The following is an 18,745-nucleotide window of genomic DNA, read 5'->3' on the forward strand; positions in this document are numbered from 1 at the left end:
TTTCGATCCTTGCTTCAATTTCCCTAAAATTGTTTTTTTCTCATTTGATTTTTTGCTAAAGCAAAAAGGCATTTTTGCAGTCTTTTATCTTTTTTTCTCGTAAAATTATTTAAAAAAAAAAAACACATTCTTTCACATTCAACGTGTGCATTAAAATGTGACTTTAAGACACTATAAAAAAACCATTATGGATAAATATTTAAGATAAATTGCAGTGAAATCTATACGAAATGTAAATTTTATATACGAAATATTCACGTACCTTGCATTTTAAAATTCACTTCCTGCAACTTCTTTTTTTCTTGAGTGTTCGTTCTTCCTTTTTTTCTTTTCTTGCACATTGCCACCCGGATAAATGTCCCGCATTCATACTCTCTCTCACACATTCTCTCTCTCTCTCTTTTTGCAATAAAATACACAATAATCTACGGTGAGGAAACGCCTTTAGAATTGCGAGTTGGTTTTGGTGGTGGAGTCGGTGGTCGTTTCCTCTCATCATTTCCAATGCAAAAATTTCTCGCCTCAACATATTCATAGTTAACATTGACGACAATGGGAAGCTGCGGAAGGGGTTTATTGCTGCTGGATGTACGAGGATTGTGCCTGGACGCAATTCCACAATTGCCCTCTTCGGTCGGTAAATTTGAATAATCGGTGGAGTCTCTGGTCTTGGCCGGAAGTGGCGGTGGCAGTTGATCCTCATCCGAAGCCGTTGAATCTGTTGTTACTGCAATAGATAAGGAATAAAAAAATCCCTTACCATTTGTTCATACGGGAGAAAATTACTTGGAAAATGTAATTTTCAATTTTGAGGAGTTTTCGAACGCTTTCTTTTAAAGCATGGTAAAACTAGCGCTAAGACGGCAGTGGACACTTACTTTAAAAAGGAAAAAAAGAGGCAAGAATAAGCCGTTAAACCCCCGCCCGAGCTCTTCAACATTCAATAAAATAAAGAAAACATAAAACTAAAAATCATTCAAGAATACTAAGATTTAGCTTAAGATTTCATATCTCTCGAGACATTTTTTCGATTACACTGTGCAACGATGATTTTGTCCCTGGGTTCTCATGCTATTTTTTTCTATTGCTAGGGTCAAATGATTTACGAAAATACTTATCATTTTGATTTCATTTGGATTTTGCGCCTGGAATCTAAGCAAAACCGTTTTTGCCGTTTTTTGATACTTAGGTGCCTATATCTCCGATTCTGCTGAACCGATTTATTTCTCACTATGGAATAATTTGTTCTCCTTTACATGCCCGATAAATCCTCTGAACAGATGAAGTTCGTACAATTGACACCAGGGGCGCTGTAGTCCAATAAATGTCAGAAAACATGGAAAAATCGAACTTTTTAGCAACTTTGAGCAAAAATATCTCGAAAACTAGGACTGTCCCTAACAATCTGTTTTGTGGGTTTGATAGAGAATTTAATCAGCTATATTTTCGTCCATGTACAACTTTTCTCTCAGATTGTTTTTTAACCTCGATATTGAGGTTCAAACGAAAAACGAGCACTCAGCCAACTAAAGAAAAACTTAACTATTTCGCACATTTTGACTTTTTCTTTTCAAGTTTAGATAACCCAGAGTATTATTTTCACTTTTCTTACAATTGTAGGACTTTATTAATACTTATTGCATTATAAAATGTATTTAGATATAATACAAGGTAATAACTCAAACAATATCTTCAGTAAGATTTCAGTCTTATTTCAATCTCAAAAGACTATTACAAAAAAGGCATATTAACTGCATATTGAAAAATTTTAAATATTTCAAAGAATATTTCTTGTTAAATTTACGTTTTAGAATCAATAAGTATCTATTTTACCTTTTACATAACAGTTACATATAGAAAACTTTGCAAATTTTAAGAAAATTTTAATAAAATCTGCACAGAATTCGAGTAAGACGATCTAAACTGTTAAACGTTTCGTTCGGGAGTTGTGATTATTTTACATTCAACTTTAACCTTTTTATGCTAGAACCGTGCGCGTTTTTGTTCACAATCTTAACCGTCTTGTGCTGAAGCTGTGCATCTTTTATTCGCAATTTTAACACTTTCGTGTTGAAGCTGTGAGTGTTTTACATACAAGTGAAATCATTTTAAGTTTAATTTGTGCGGAATTTTAACACAATATTAAGTATTTTATGCAGTAGCACTGCTAGTCTATGACTTTAAACACTTTTGACTTAATTAGCGCATGTTTTATGCACAATTATGATCGTTTCTTTTACAGAAGATTCATTTAAAAATATATTTCAACTTTGTTTTTTGCTCAGTGTCTTTTAAGAACACAAAATCCTAAATTTTTCCAGACTTTCTGGAGTTTTGATTGGCTTTTTAAATATACAAAAACAGCTGAATAATTCTTGATCAACTCTTCTACTTGAAATACTTTCCTTTAGCTTGAATTTATGGCTAAATAGTGAACAACAATATAGACAAAAAATATTACTGTATTATATTTACATTGCAATTATTGCAAATACACTAAATTTCAAGTTCTTTTCCTTTTTAAAATATCAAAGTCTGTTAAATATAACCTAGGGGAAAGCACGCTAACTTCAGATGACTCAAGCTTCAGAAAATTCATTTTTTCTCTATGTTCCTTATGGATTTCACCCATATCTCTTTTCTGAATATTTGAGGCATTGAACTATTAAAATATAATATTATAACGAACCAAATTCATTTATAACACATTGAAAAAAATTATTTGTGCCATACAATTATTTCCCTACATACGGGTGGAGTCTACACTTATGGATGTTATACACTTATGGACAGCTTGCAAAAATCTTAAGTTGTTACATGAAACTGATTTCGAAAACCACACAAATTGTTAATTACATCATAAACTAATATTTTTATGATTTTTCGAAATTTGTTTTATGTAAGAACTTAAGATTTTTGCACGCTGTCCATAAGTGTATAACATCCATAAGTGTAGACTCCACCCTAATTACTAAAAAAAATATTAAAAAGTAATTTTTAGATTTTAAAAATTGAATCCTCAAAAGTTATACCATTTCCCTATTTGCGAGTAGTGAAAAAAATGTATTTTTATGTCTCATAGTTTTACATGTTTACTAATAATATTAATTTTGATTCTATTTTTCGTTAATGGTCAAAAATTTAATATGTTGAAGATTTAAAATAATTAAAATAATTTGAAATACCTATCTGTGGAAGAAGGACGAAGTTCTTTTTAATTAAAAAAAAAAATAGTAACGTTAGTATTTTACCACAGAGTATATTTTATGTGTATAAAATCGTTGAATTACTGCAAACCTTATAGGTTTTACAAAACGAAGTTTTGTTCATGGTTTTGCCAAGAATGTGTCCTTAATATTCTTTGTAAGCAATATTAATACTAATATTGCTAACTGGAAATGTTTATTAAAAGATTAAAAAATGCGTAATTTGCCTTTTTACATATTACATATTTTTTACATTTTAATTTATTTTTTACATGCAAAATGTAAAAAAAAAATACTATGTAAAGATACAACCCTGACGGCGTTATCACACTTGCACATTAAAATTTTAATTTGATTCACATTAATTGTCGCTTGTGAGCGTCCAAATATGTTATTTGTGTCTTTGAGTCACTTAATATTTGGGGTTTTTATATTTATTGATAAAGAAGTGGACTTGGCCTGCAAAACTAAGTTTAAATTTACCTAAAGCATAAATATTTTTCACATTAAAAAATTAATGAGAAAATCGCATTAATTTTTCGCATAAATGCTATAAATCAATTTATATCAAATTTTGCGGGCAAAGTCTACCTTTTTATTAACAAATAGATCAAATTTTGAATATAAAATGATTCAAACACACAAATTAAACATTTGGACTCTCACCAGCGACAATTAATGTGAATCATATTAAAATTTTAATGTGCAAGTGTGATAACACGGTGAGACTAGGCTACAACACTCTAAAATTTGATCAAAATGCGCAATGGCGTTTTTGAGAAAAATCAGTTTAAATTTTGACGGATGGACGGATGGACGGATGGACGGACGGACGGACAGAACGGTTTTTAGCCATCCATTATATTCGTGGTCAGGAAGTGGCCAAACACATTCTGGCAAAGTTTGGGGCCGATCGGAGGACATGAGACTTATTTTTGTTAATCTTCGACTTATTAAACTTACCAATTGAATTTCTATTACTCTCCTCGTCGGAAACCGAATTGCTGTCCCCGGGAAACCCTTTGATACTATTCGTCGGCGTTGCGATACTCGCCGTCCTCGATAATCTCCTCTCGCGCTCAATCTCTGACCTCAGGGGCCTCTTTGGGGTTAGCTCTTCAGTGAGTTCCACGACTAAACTATTAGTTGGTGTTGTTAAATTACTGCTGCCATTGCTGCAAATTGACGTTGTGTCCTTTTCAGGTGGAGTTGCTGTGATCGGGGTCAGGGTCCCCGTGTACCATTGACTAGTTGTCACATTCAGTGATTCCCGATCAATCTGCAACAATATCAGAGAAATATTTCCCAATAAATCACCATTCTTCTCTACTCAATTTTCGAGAAAAAAAAAGAAAATTAAAAAGAAAGAAAAAGAAACAAAAACCCATACTTTACGACTCGATCGTCGCTTATTGGTCGATTTCTCTTTAGTTTTCTTTGAATTTGCCGTCGTTCCTAGCGATGTTCTGGTGATTTATTTGGATGGGGGACAAATATACATATAAAAAGAAAGGAAATAAACATGAAACCATCAACCAACATAAAATTATGTGAATATGAATTAAAAATAAAAAAACTTAAAAATAAATTATGCCATGAAAATTGCTAAAGAGCCAAGCATCTATTGAGTTATACAAATGAACTATCTCAAAGCATTTGCAGCTTGTTTGACAATTTTGTAACAAGAACAAGAATTATTCTATAGCACTGCTTTGACAACTAATTTTTAATGATACAAAGTATGACTCATAAAATGCTTGATCCTTGATTTTCGATTCCAATTAAACGTGAGAAAAAAATATAAAACCAAACCGGAACCTAGGGTAAATGTCCTAATTCAAAACCATTTCCAGACGCTTTAAATTTGCTCCTTGACTCTTCTAGAATGTTACTCTTTAGTGAAAATTCTTTAAATATAATTTGAAAACTTCTTAAATACAAGAAAAATACGCGAGCGTAAAATGCTTCAATTGGAAATATAATAATCTAAATGGAGACAAGGGAAATTTTCTAATTGGAGACAAACAGTGTAAGTGAAACCGCGACGAAAGGCTTCCAAAACCTTGTTGAATTACTCTTGAGGGTACGATTTGTTCTTATTCCTGGTCTTTTCTCCTTTCCCATCTAAAACAATAGCAAAATCTCTCCAAAAAAATTATATTTCCGAGATTTTCTATTGAAGCTTTTGCAGACACTTCAGAAAAACCCTTTTTGTTCACGAAATAGGTAATTATTTCATTTGAAAACTTCACGTACCGTTAACAATAAAGATTAGCACTCAATTTAACTAAAATTAGCCAGAAAAATGACAAAAATATTAAACAAAACGAATAAACAACAGTCACTTTATTGTGCTTTTCATTAGAAAACAAGGTCGATCGATGAAAAATTCAATGGTGAAAATGTACACTTTTAATTTTTCTAAGAAATTAACAAATTAAAATTTGTAAATATGAATTGATTTCCGCTTTATTTAGAGTAAATTTAACTAAATAATGAAACTGTGGTATAGAAAATATATAAATATAATAATTTAGTACTGTATTTATCATAAAAATTGTGACGTTTCCATTTGGAATAGAGAAAAATTTCCATTTGGAGCAGGTTTTGAATTAACTTAATTTACCCTGATTCAAACTTCCCAAAATCCGTAATATCATAAATTTTATGAAGATAATAAACTCTATGTTTAATATCCGCACAATAATCCATTAAGAGCGTTAATCGCGCCAAATTTCATATTTTTAACATTAAAAAAAAAACACCTGCAAACTACTTCCCATTAATTCTCCAGAATTTTGCATAAAACCTAATAATTTTTAAGAGAAATGTTAAAAATCATGCATTACCGAATTATTCTCCAACCAAAATGTTAATAACTAAGTCAAAGTTGATAGAAATGAAATGCAGAAATTTTACAAACCTTGTCAAATTAGCGGCATTGAAGTTAAAATTGGCAAATGTGGATTTAATTGAGCTGGTTTGCGATCGATTTGGCTGCATCGATTTAGACAGGCCACTACTACAAGAATTATTAGAAGAAATATTAGATTCAACAACTAAAAGCTTTACTCTTCTGCATGCAACTCACTCATTTGATCCCATGCTAGTTTCCGAGAGACGATTGGAATCTAAACTCATCTGGGCTGACATCCCTCGACGCATTGTTACGAACTCTCGCTCAAACTTCAAGTCACTTGTCTGAAAATTGGAACGGGAATAAAAAAAAGCTTAGAAAAACCCCATTAAAATCGAGACATTTCCTCGAAACATTAAATCCGAGAACAAATGTGTAATATTTCGGCTTTGCAAGATATTCAATTTTGGGTAATAGGGCATTATTTCGATCAGATTGAAATATCGTCCACTTTGTGTGAAACATCGGACACTCCAAATAAAATTGATTAAAATACGTAAGATTGCTAGGAATCTCACCTAATTATGGAAATATTTTCGGGAATTTAATAACAGTGTTTTTCTTCAAATATTTATTCAATTTTGAACTATTTTCTTGGACTTCAGTGTGAAAAGACTTGCTCACACTGATAATGAACTACCAATAATTCTCTTAAGATGTTTAAGATTATCTAAAAAAAAGTATTTAGATTGCTTTCGTAGATCTAAAAAAAATTGGTAGTTTGTCAACGGTTGACCAGTATGATAAAGTTTCTAATATCGTCCACATTTTTCACATTTTTTCAATATCCATAAATTTTTAATTTTTTCAATTTATAGACGTTTTCAGTGTGCCAAATTTCAGCATAATTGCATTCAAGCGCCAAGGTCTCAAGTTTGAAATGTAATGGCGCTGACACACCTTTTCAATTTAGTGAAATTCAATCGACTGACATTTTACCTCTTACTCTTTCAAACTGAAATAAGATATGTTTATCTCTTTCGGTAAAATGAAAATTGAAATTTCAATTTCATTTTCAATTTCAATTTGAAATTTCATTTTCAATTTCAATTTGAAATTTCATTTGACAAAGAGACAGCTTTATCTGATTTCAGTTTGAAAGAGTAAGAGGTAAAATTTCAATCGATTGAATTTCACTCAATTGAAAGGGTGTGCCAGCGCCATAATATTTTTAATACAAATTGAATTTTTTATTCCTCCCTCTTAAGGAGTGTTGCTTGGAACCTTGTAGACATTTTATCGTCTTTATTTTCTCTAAAATCATTCTTAATACATTTTAAAATGAATAAAAATGTAGACATAGCTTTGGTGGCCTATTTCGACCACCTTCATTCCCATAGTTCTTTGCCCTTCGGGAATTCTTCCAATATCTTTTTTACATTATCTCATTTAACGAAACTACATTTTGTGTTATTCTTTGCATTTCATAATCTCTAGAGTATGCAAAAATGCAAAAACTAAAAATTCATGGAAATTCGAGGAATAAAAAACGTGGCCGGAATAGCAAACTGGACGGAATTTGATACACTTACCCCATTAAGAATTATTTTAGAAAAATTACTCTAACTATATTAAAAATATTACACTTCAGAGACTTTTGCTACTTATATGCAAACTGTCCGAAATACTTCCCCGATCTCCTACTCAGCGATTTTTTTACCGCAATAGTAAAAATACAGTCAACAAAAGTTAAGTGTGCAAAGGTTCTGTAAGGAATCAAAATGAATAGTTTTCTTAAATGGTACATTCCTGGTTTTTGAAAATTTAAAACTAGTAAAATCGAGAAAAAATATGAATTTTGTCTAATAAACTTCATATTGTTGGTCGCTATGGATCGAAATTTAGAAAATTTAAAAACTACCCAAGTTATTTTTGTTTATTTTGAATGTAATATGAAGAGTATTTTCACGTTCATTAACTTTCTAGGAGTCCCGGTCAAAATTCCGAAAGTCAAAATCCCAAACGACATAATTCGGAAAAGGCCAAAAATCCGAAAGCCATAATCTCAAAAAACCAAAATTCCGAAAAAAACGAAAATCCGGAAAGCCAAAATCTCTAAAAGTCAAAGTTTTGGAAATTATTAATTTCCTTGTTGAAACAAAGGAAAATTTTCTATTCTAGGAAATTATTAGTTCGAGTAAAGAAAAGAGATTTCTTGTGTTTTGGAAAATTGTTAGTTTCACTTGTTGTGACAAAGGGAAATTTTCTGTCCTGGGAAATTATTAGTCCCGGTAAGACAAAGGTATTTTTCGTGTTTTGGGAAATTATTAGTTTTCCTCTTTAAAACAAATGAAAATTTCATGTTCTAGGAAATCATTAGTTCCGGTAAAGCAAAGGGGTTTTTTCTGTTTTTTGGGAAATTATTAGTTTCGTTTGTTGAAACAAAGAGAAATTTCCTGTCCTAGGAATTTATTAGTTCCGGTAAGGCAAAGGGATTTTTTTTGTTTTGGGAAATTATTAGTCCCGGTAAAGCAAAAGGTATTTTTTGTGTTTTGGGAAATTATTAGTGTCCTTGTTGAAACAAAGGGGAAATTTTCTGTCCTGGGAAATTATTAGTCCCGGTAAGGCAAAGGTATTTTTGTGTTTGGGAAATTATTGGTTTTCTCTGTTGAAACAAAGAAAATTTCCTGTTCTCGGAAATCATTAATTCTGGTCAAGCAAAGTGTTTTTTTTTTGTTTTCAGAAAGTATTAGTTTCCCTTGTTGAAACAAGGGGACATTTTCTATTCAGAAAAATTATTAGTTCCGGGAAGGCAAAGGGAAATTTTCTGTTCTGGGAAATTATTAGTCCGGGTAAGCCAAAGGTATTTTCTTGCGTTTTTGGGAAATTATTAGTTTCCCTTATTGAAATTATTAGTCCCGATAAGGCAAAGGTATTTTTTGTGTTTTGGGAAATTATTAGCTTCGCTTCTTGTGACAAAGGGAAATTTTCTGCGTCTTAGGAAATAATTAGTTTCCTTGCTGAAACAAAGAGGAATTTTCTGTTCTGGGAAATTATTAGTCCCGGTAAGACAAAGGTATTTTTCCCGGTAAGACAAAGGTAAAGGGCAAATTTTCTGTTCTGAAAAATTATTAGTCCCGGTAAGGCAAAGGTATTTTTTTTTTGCTTTGGGAAACTATTAGTTTCCCTTGCTAAAACGAAAGAAAAATTTCCCGTCCTGGGAAATTATTAGTCCCGATAAGGCAAAGGTATTTTTGTGTTTTGGGAAATTATTAACTTCGCTTCTTGTGACAAAGGGAAATTTTCTGTGCCTTAGGAAATAATTAGTTTCCTTGCTGAAACAAAGAGGAATTTTCTGTTCCGGGAAATTATTAGTTCCGGTTAAGCAAAGGGATATTTTTGTTTTAGGAAATTATTAGTTTCCCTTGTTGAAACAAGGGGAAATTTTCTGTTCTGGGAAATTATTAGTCCCGGTAAGGCAAAGGTGGTTTTTGCTTTTTGGGAAATTATTAGTTCCGCTTCTTGTGACAAAGGGAAATTTTCTGTGTACGACAATAGGAAATAATTTGGGATTTTGACTCATAATGAATGAGTATTATCTAGACCTACGACGTTAGCGCCACCATTAGCAGTCTGACTAACATAGCATGTTCCACAAATTTGTGGAATAATGAAAATCATGTCCTTGGTTTTATTTTATTTTTTTTTTACATTTTCTAAAGATTTTCGCTATATTTTTCTTTAGAAAAACGTAATTTGAGTTTTTTTCATTTTTTTTTTTGCTATTTGGGACAGAACTTTTATAATACAATAGGAATTAAAAAAAATTGGAAGGGAAAATTTGTGATAAAAATCCTTACCCTCTTTCCGTATTTAATCTCAACTTTGGCCTGCATCTCAAAGAAGCATTTCTCCAGTCTGTCGTGGAATGGTGCCAGAGATTTGGGTGCTTTAGCTTTGTGCACGTACACTGCAATTTCCAGGATGGGAATTTGCTGTGCAATCAGTTCTTTTAGCTTCACCACAAAGTGCACATCATCGGGATTCTGCTCCAAATATTCGTCTGTCAGGAAGGCCTCTTCGTACTTCCGGAAACCACCCATAACCGCTGGATCTACAATCCCATTGATCTTCATGCTGAGCGGATTGATTGGGAGTGTCTCGTCATCGCGGTGAGCAATAACTAAATTCCTGATGGACTTATTTGTTGCCTCCATTGTCTCAATGGCGTGCTCAATTGGCGAGATCTTGAAGGTTTCCGCCGATTCAACTGGGAACCATCTGAGAATTCCAGGAAGGGGATAGGTGGTTTTCATGATGGTTCTCTCTAGCCACAGATTGGCCACTGAGTCTCCGGAAGTGGATTTCCCATCGCGATAGGGTCGGGAAAATTTGAATTTTTGAACATTGTTCGTTTGGTAGTACTTGAGAATTTGCTGTGCCACAATTTTCTCTCCGTACTTTTCATTTTCCTCCGCCATCATGGGCTCTACGCTGTTCACTTGAATGTATTGGCCATCGCTGTGAGTGATGTCATGGCCAGGAGTTGTGAGGGTTTGCATAAGTTCAGCTGCTGGATGCTGAGTGAGGATTCTCGTGCAGAAATCACTGAGTCTTTCGTATTCCTTTCCGCGGTAAATGAAGATCTTATTGCGGAGGAATTCGGGGAATTTGAGGCCGTAGAAAGCAACACGGAAGTATTCACTCTCATGACGCATCTCCTTGAGGATTTTCTCATAGAATTCTGCCATTTTTCTGTGAATCCCACTGAGACTCATGTAGTCAAAGACTTTTTCTTCATACTGCTCTGCAAGTTCTTTGCACATTACCAGAGCACTCTCCCACATCTTGCCCTGATCGAAGTAGTCGATGATTTCGTGGTAGAGAGCCTCCTTGAGCTGCCGGTGGGTTTGACAGAGAGGATGTCTCTGGGATCGAAGGAGGGAGGAGAGAGCTGTATCATTCCACATCAAAAGATTGCTGTGGAGCTTCAAAGTGAATGCAGCTTCGGTGTAATTGTCAAATTCCATGTGCAAATCGCACAATTTATTCACATATCTTATGTACATCTCCTTCCGATTGACCTCGGAATAGAATTGCAGGAGACTAACCGTGCAAGCCATTCTATTCTCCTTGCTCTCATCATTGATAATACATCGATATTCCAACAATCTCTCCATCAATTTAGCCGCAATCACAACAAAATTCGTCCCATCGACCTTCAGCGTATTGTGATTCCGACAATTTTCCATCATAATGTGATAAAACATCTCTTTGTATTCATTATCTCCTCTTCCACCCTCCACAAGAATATCCAATTTCTCAATCATCTCATTCTCAAAATCATTGAAATTGCCCTTATAGTGTGCATTATTCCTCCTTGTATCCCCATAACTCTCATTTATATACCTCGAACTGCAGTATTCCGCCTGCATCATGTCAAAGAAAATGGGAATTGTTGCCTGACGCAATTCAGGCTCTGGGATCAAACTCATCTCCAACAGAGGCCCCACAAGTTGTGGGACAAATTGAATTTTATTCTCACCCAAACTAAACCACATTTTCCTTATTTCAATAGCTGTCTCCTTCCTAATATCCCTGTACCTCAGCAAAATCGTCGATGTCTTATTCTCCGTAAACTGATCCAGCTGCAACGATGGCTGAATCAGAAAAGCAATGGAGCAATGAAAGAAATTCGACCAGACTTGCTTCTCAAAAGGCACAAAAAACTTCTCCAGAATAATATTGGTAAAGTGCTTCAAACTCTCCAGAATAACAATATTCTGGTGCATTATCATATCCATCCAATCACTGGGAAAGACAGGAAATGACACCAAATCCTTGAACACGTGCAGAATCTCCGTGAGAAAATCCATAAGATCGTAGCGAGTGGCAAAGTGATTCACATACCACGAATAGTGCTCTTGACGCATACTCCGGAAAATACCCAACATTATTGCCACCAAATTCCCCACCAACGGATTATCTCTGTCCATCTGAATGGAACTCTGAATGACCGTTCGCAGAAGGATAAACATTATATCCCTGATATCATACACAGTTGACCCAATATCTTTCCGGTGAAGCAATCCCAAGATATTATTCATTATATTGACACACTCTGCAATCTAAACGAAGCGGAATTGCGACAGAGAAAAAAGTAAATAGCATTACTAACCCGTTGCTAAAATTCATCACAGACTTGAGGAATTGTCATTGGCAGATTTTTAGGAATCCCACAAAATAATATTACAACTTTATAAATAAAAAAATGCGATACGACGGATAAGACTCTAAAAGTTCAAACGCTTTTAGCACTTTTGTTGCTGCAGTTTTTTACATTTGTATTTATTGTACACACTGAGAAAATATACCTCTGTTTAATCATGTAATGGAATATTTGTGGGATTGAAAGGATTCCAATCCCATAGGGGTGTGGTTTTCAATCCAATATTAGGATTGATTTCTAGAGCGTTTTGCAATTAATTCAATCAAATTGTGTGATTGACCGAGGTTCAATCCCATTTTATGATTGATTTTTTTTTTAATTTCATTTTATCATATTTTACGATAGAATTAATGAATTGATTCTATCGCATTATTATGGAATTGAAAGAATTCCAATCCCATTTGGAAATTGAAGCCAATCCCATTTTGGTATTGGCTTCATAAAATTTTATTACGTTTTGTAAATTATTTTATCCCGTAGTGGGATTGACAGAGTTCCAATCCTATTGGAACATTGCACACAATCCTGTTTTGCATTTGTTTTTAGGACATTTGTGATTGATTTTATCCGATTTTATCACATTTTACAATAATTTCTATAAAATTGTGGGATTAAAAGGGTACCAATCCAATTTCAAAATCCTAAAAAATACCGTTTCGGGATTGATTTCTACGACGTTATTATGAATGAATTTATCAAATTGTGTTATATTTTACGATTTCACGGTTGATTAAATCAAATTGTGGGATTGACTGTATTTCAATACCATTTTGGGATTGATTTATAGGAAATTATTTTGATTGATTTGATTTACTTTTAATCCTAATATTGTGGAATTGAAGGAGTCGCAATCCCATTTGGAAATTAAAGCTAATCCCATTTTGGTATTGTTTTTACAGAACATATTGTTATTGGTTTTATAAAATTTTATCACTTTTTATAAATGACTTTATAACGTTGTGGGATTGCCAGAGTTCCAATCCCATTTGAAGATTCCAAACAATCCCGTTTTGCAATTGTTTTTAAGGACATATTGGTTTTTATTTTATTCGGTTTTATCACATTTTACAATAATTTCCATAAAATTGTGGGATTAAAAGGGTTCCAATCCAATTTCACAATCGTAATTAATTCCGTTTTGGGATTGATTTCTACGACATTATTGTGGTTAAATTTATCAAATTTTGTTACATTTCACGATTTTACGGTTGTGGGATTGACTATTTCAATCCCATTTTGGGATTGATTTACAGGACATTATTTTGATTGATTTGATTTACTTTTGTTACTGTTATTGTGGAATTGAAGGAGTTGCAATCTCATTTGGAAATTGAAGCCAATCCCATTTTGGAAATAATTTTTCAGGACATATTGTTATAGATTTCATAAAATTTTATCACGTTTTATAAATGATTTTATCCCATTGTGGGATTGACAAGGTTCGAACCCCATTTATAGATTGCACACAATCCCGTTTTTCATTTGATTTTTAAGACATAATTGTGATTGATTTTATTCGATTTTATCATATTTTACATTAATTCTATCAAATTATGGGATTGAAAAGGTTCCAATCCCATTTAGATATTGTATTCAATCCCATTTTGGGATTTATGTTTAGGACATTATTATGGTTGATTTCATCACATTTTACTTTTAATTCAAACAAATTGTGCGACTGACTGAGTATCAATACCATACCATTTAAAGATTGTAGTCAATCCCATTTTGGGATTCATTCAGAATTGATATTAAGTGATATTTTAAATTTATTGTTATCACATCCTACGATTCTACTCTATTCTACTTCTGATTGATTCTATTCCATTATTGTGGGACTGAAAGAGTTCCAATCCCATTTTGGAAATTGAAGCCCATCCCATTATAGGATTGATTTTTTAAGATATATTGTTATTGGTTTTATAAAGTTTTATAACGCTTTATAAATTACTTAATCGCATTGTGGGATTGACAGACAAAGTTCTAATACCATTTAGAAAATGTATTCAATCCCATTATGGGATTGATTTCTAAGGCACATTGTGATAAAATTAATATGAGGGATTGAGCGAAGCGTAAATCCTGTTTGGAGATTGAATTTTATTCTATGTTGGGATTGATTTTTCGGACATAATTATATTCCATTATGGGATTGATAGGGTTCTGTTCCTGTTTAGAGATTGTATTCAGTCCTATTTTGGGTTTGATTTTTAGAACGTATGTAGTCCTGGATCTCGGAACAACCGCTCTTCCACTCTGCAAGACCCAGGACACGGAGCTCGAAGCTTCCTTTCTATGGCCTAATCAATACTGACTCCCTGTCTTCTCGTATTCACGATACTTTAGCCGTTAGGAATATTGTAGAAGAACTGAATCCTACAATATTGTGAATGACTTTATCCTAATTAATCCCATTTAACAATTGATTCAATCAAATTGTGGGATTGACTGTATCAATCTCATTTGGAGATTGCATGAAATCCCATTTTGGGATTGATTTTGAGACATATTGAGATTGATTTTATTCTAATTAATCACATTTTAGATTGATTCTATCCCATTGTGGGATTGAAAGTGTTCCAATCCCATTTCGGTAATTATTTTTGAAATATATTGGGATTGATACTATTATTTATTTTTATCCGGTTTTGCTTTTGATTTTATTCCTTTCTAGAATTGTAGGAAGGAAAGGATTCCAATCCCATTTTAAATTTTTGGGATTTATTTTTAGCAGATGTTTTGATTGATTTTATCACATTTTACGAGTGATTCTATATTGGGATTGGTTTTCTGGAAATATTTCAAAGATATTTATCCTATTTTTTGATTGATATCATTCCATTTTCATATAGAATCAATCCCACTTATTTTATAGGAATAAAGCTCAGAAAATCAATCGCATTGTAAAATAAATTAATCGCAAGATTTTTGTTTTTAAACTCAATCCCATTTATAATAAATTGAATAAATTTTAGGATATTTTTGGGATTAAAATCGTGATATGGTATTCAATCCCACTGTGATTGTTTGTTTATAAATCAAAATTTCTCTGTGTGTAGTTACTAATGAAGTTTATTTCCGAAAATATATCTTTAAAAAAAATTGATATAGGTATTGGAAAATGTCATTTTCCAAATTAAATTTCTCTTTTATATATTTTGTTAAAAGGTATTCCTGTGAAAATGTCTAGAATCCCAGTTTATCATCGGACTTGAAGTCCATCTAGAAAACTTCCCCAATCGGAAAATCACCTCAATTCTTGACTTCCAATACCCTTATGGATCATTCCCAATAAAATTTAAATAAAAAGTACCGCCCTTTTATCATCCAATTCCTTAAGTCTGTGAAATGTGTAAAAAAATCATAAGAAAAAAAATATTCTCTAAAAATTTCTCGTTAGTATCACATTTAAATCAGCAAATGCAACACACATTGAGAAATAATTTTAATATTCTATCACAAAAAATTTAAAAGTCAAATTAAAAAAAAAAGAAATCTCTCAAAAAAGTAATTCTATTGTACTAAAATAATACCTTGGTCTTGGCTGTTGATTCACGCGTGTGAAGATTCGATTTTAATTCACCCAGTACCTTAGCGGCCTTTGTTAAATTCTTTTGCTGTTGCCACAATTCTGACATAACATCACCCTGATTTTTTTGTGTGTAATTTGAATATTTTTTGCGAAATATTTTGTTTTTTTTTTGGGAAGAGGATGGAGAGGATTTTTCCATAGAATTTTTTTTGGCAGGTGTGGAAGAGAAGGATTAAAAAAGTCCAAAAAAGAAATTATTTAATTAAAAAAATAAAATACACCACATAATGTTATGAGCTACACAGATACACCAAATATAAATAAATTTTTACATTAAATTCTCTGGAATTTCCAGTAACACATTTTCGATCTATGAAAGCAAAGTGATTAAAATGAGCCAAATATAAAATACATGCCACAAAATTAATGTGATTTATTGTATGATAACAATAACATGCAAACAGAGTTGGATCAAATTTGCACATTAATGGATCAAAAGAGTTTTTTCAACACCCCTTTTTACACAATATCAAAAAATGTTATCACCAACTTTCATCAATTTCTTGATATCTGTATACAATATCACTATAAAACTGTCTTTACCACAATGATTTTATATAAACATCCAATTCATAACTATAAATTAATGATTATTACGTTCATCACTGATTCTTTTAATTTTTTCAAGTAAGAAAAGCAATTAAACATCATTCTTTAAATCAAATGTGAATGTAAAAAGCATTGGATTAATAGAGCAAAAACATCGCAAATCTTTAAAATTTAAACAGAGGTAAATTGAATATTTAGTACATGCATGTACTAAAAAATTTCGACAGTGAAGTCTTACAGCAAAAATAATAAAAACACATATATTTTAGTTTATAAAGTACAAGGTATTTGTTGTTTTTACATATAAGAGAATTTCCCTAAAATACATGTCATTTATCAAGAAAAGCAAATAACTATCATAATGTGATAGTTATTTAAAAATCTCAAAAAGAACGAAGACAAAAAAAGATTACAAAGATATTGCATTGTAATTAAAGAGTTAAAATAGTATGACAAGTGGTGATTGCATAATTAGATTTAGCATATGACTGTACTAAAAAAATAAAAGAGCAATTTCAAAACGATTTGCGAAATATTGAATATCTCATTAGTGAAAATTAATTTTTCTCAAGCGACAAAAAATGATAAAACATTTTTTTCTGACATTGAGCAAGAATTTTAAGAAATAAACAGAAATAGTTAAGATTTAAGAAGAATAATTTTAAAATCTATTTTATTCTCTCTTTTTCATTACTATTTTTTTAATTTTTTTTTGTATTCCATAAAACCGGTATAAAAATAAATTGTGAACATTGAAAATATTTAAAATACAATATCGTCGGCTCCGAAGAAGATTACTTACAATAGTATAAAAAGATGGTATCATTGGTTAAAAGATGGTATGTTGATTAAGATATTCCTACAAAAGTTAAAAGAAAAAAACTTAAAATCAGCGTGCCCAATTATTGAGTTTTTTGCCCACAATTTTGCTATAATTAATTTAAGACTAGTGTTAACTAGAAGATATTCAATGCGTAAGTATGACGAAATAGTTTCAAAAGCTGAAAGTATACTAATTGCAGTGATATTAATGAAAATAAATTTTAGCTGTCAAACTTTAAACCTCTTTCCTGTAAAGTTTACATTTTGGACTTACAATAGTCTTCTTCGGAACCGACGATATACGTACATTTAATATTTAGCACATGCATGTACTAAAAAATTTCAACAGTGAAATCTTCCAGCAAAAATAATGAAATCCCATGTTTTTCTTTTTAAAACACTAGTGAACTTTCACACAGTTCCATATTTAATATAATTCTGTATTTGTTGATATTTTTTCCATAGGTATCAAGAAGAGCAATAAATCATATGATGCTGTTATTTAAAAATTTTAAAAAGGGGTTAAATTAAAAAAAAATTACGACATTGAAATTACAAAGAAAATTGAAAGGGACAGATAATCCTAACCGGCTTATGTAGGTGAGATTCTTAACGTGAGCTAACTCGGAGTGCATGCAAATTCGATTTGGAGCTGAAGTTGGGAGACGCCATTCAGTTATCTTGAATCAAATTCGTGAAATTATACAAATTTTGTATTTAAACCAAAATATCAAGGATTTGGATGAACTGGCACAAAAGTAATATATGGGTGAAATGTAGACCAGAATGTACTCTATAATTTTCCCATAGAACATGATCTCATCGATTACTCAGAAGTCAAGATAAGCGAGGTTTTTTGTTTCTTAACTCGTTTTTTCATCCAGAGTGCCCCAAGTAGTCATTTGTTGAACTTCAACTATATCAAAGAATTGTTGTCTTTTGTGGGACTTTCCATTTAAAACCATATTTTAAGTGTCTTGGTGGAGTAGAGGCAGTCAAATTGGCATCTGAGTGATTTCAAAGCGTTATTGTGGGAAAAATCAATTTTTTCACACTTAAACGGCAAAATCGGAGTGATAGCGTAGTCTGAGCGGAAAATGATGTATGGACGAAATGTAGAGACAAATGTCCTCTACAATTATGTCGAAGTAATCATCAAAATCGGTTCAGCGACAGTCGAGATAATTGAGGTTATGTGATATTGAAATTGGTTTTTCGACTGTAGCGCCCCTGGTGTTGGTCCCACGAAGTTCAAATATTCTAGAAAGTTGTAGCATTTGGTGAGATCTTTCGTTTAAGCCCTCACTCATCAAAATCGGTCTCATAGAACCGGAGATATGATTTTTTGAATTTTGTGAACTTTGACCCCGCATATCTCCGGTTCTGTTTTAACCACAGCGCACATTTGCACCATTTTGGAAACGTCCTAGACTGGACTACAACATACTAAAATTTCATTAACTTGCACAATGCCGTTTTTGAGAAAAGTG

The 18,745-nt window shown here is 32.2% G+C and overlaps 1 protein-coding gene across 3 annotated transcripts in view; it reads right to left on the reverse strand.

Moving 5' to 3' along the window:
* Window positions 1–114: 114 nt before the first annotated feature.
* Window positions 115–18,745, reverse strand: part of LOC129798623 (dedicator of cytokinesis protein 1) — a 61,751-nt gene continuing 43,120 nt past the window's right edge. Inside the window, exons 11-17 of one of the 3 annotated variants that reach the window (XM_055841859.1) lie at window positions 15,826–15,939; window positions 9,924–12,191; window positions 6,298–6,407; window positions 6,130–6,228; window positions 4,597–4,672; window positions 4,170–4,485; window positions 115–727 (exon numbers count right to left, since the gene is read on the reverse strand). In XM_055841859.1, the coding sequence (XP_055697834.1) occupies window positions 426–727; window positions 4,170–4,485; window positions 4,597–4,672; window positions 6,130–6,228; window positions 6,298–6,407; window positions 9,924–12,191; window positions 15,826–15,939 (3,285 nt within the window). In that variant the 3' untranslated portion in view covers window positions 115–425. Of the gene's footprint in view, window positions 728–4,169; window positions 4,486–4,596; window positions 4,673–6,129; window positions 6,229–6,297; window positions 6,408–9,923; window positions 12,192–15,825; window positions 15,940–18,745 lie in introns of those variants that run through there. The other 2 variants (XM_055841860.1, XM_055841861.1) reach the window with 2 other exon arrangements.

The sequence above is a fragment of the Phlebotomus papatasi genome, chromosome 1 (assembly GCF_024763615.1).
Source record: "Phlebotomus papatasi isolate M1 chromosome 1, Ppap_2.1, whole genome shotgun sequence".
Taxonomy (NCBI): domain Eukaryota; kingdom Metazoa; phylum Arthropoda; class Insecta; order Diptera; family Psychodidae; genus Phlebotomus; species Phlebotomus papatasi.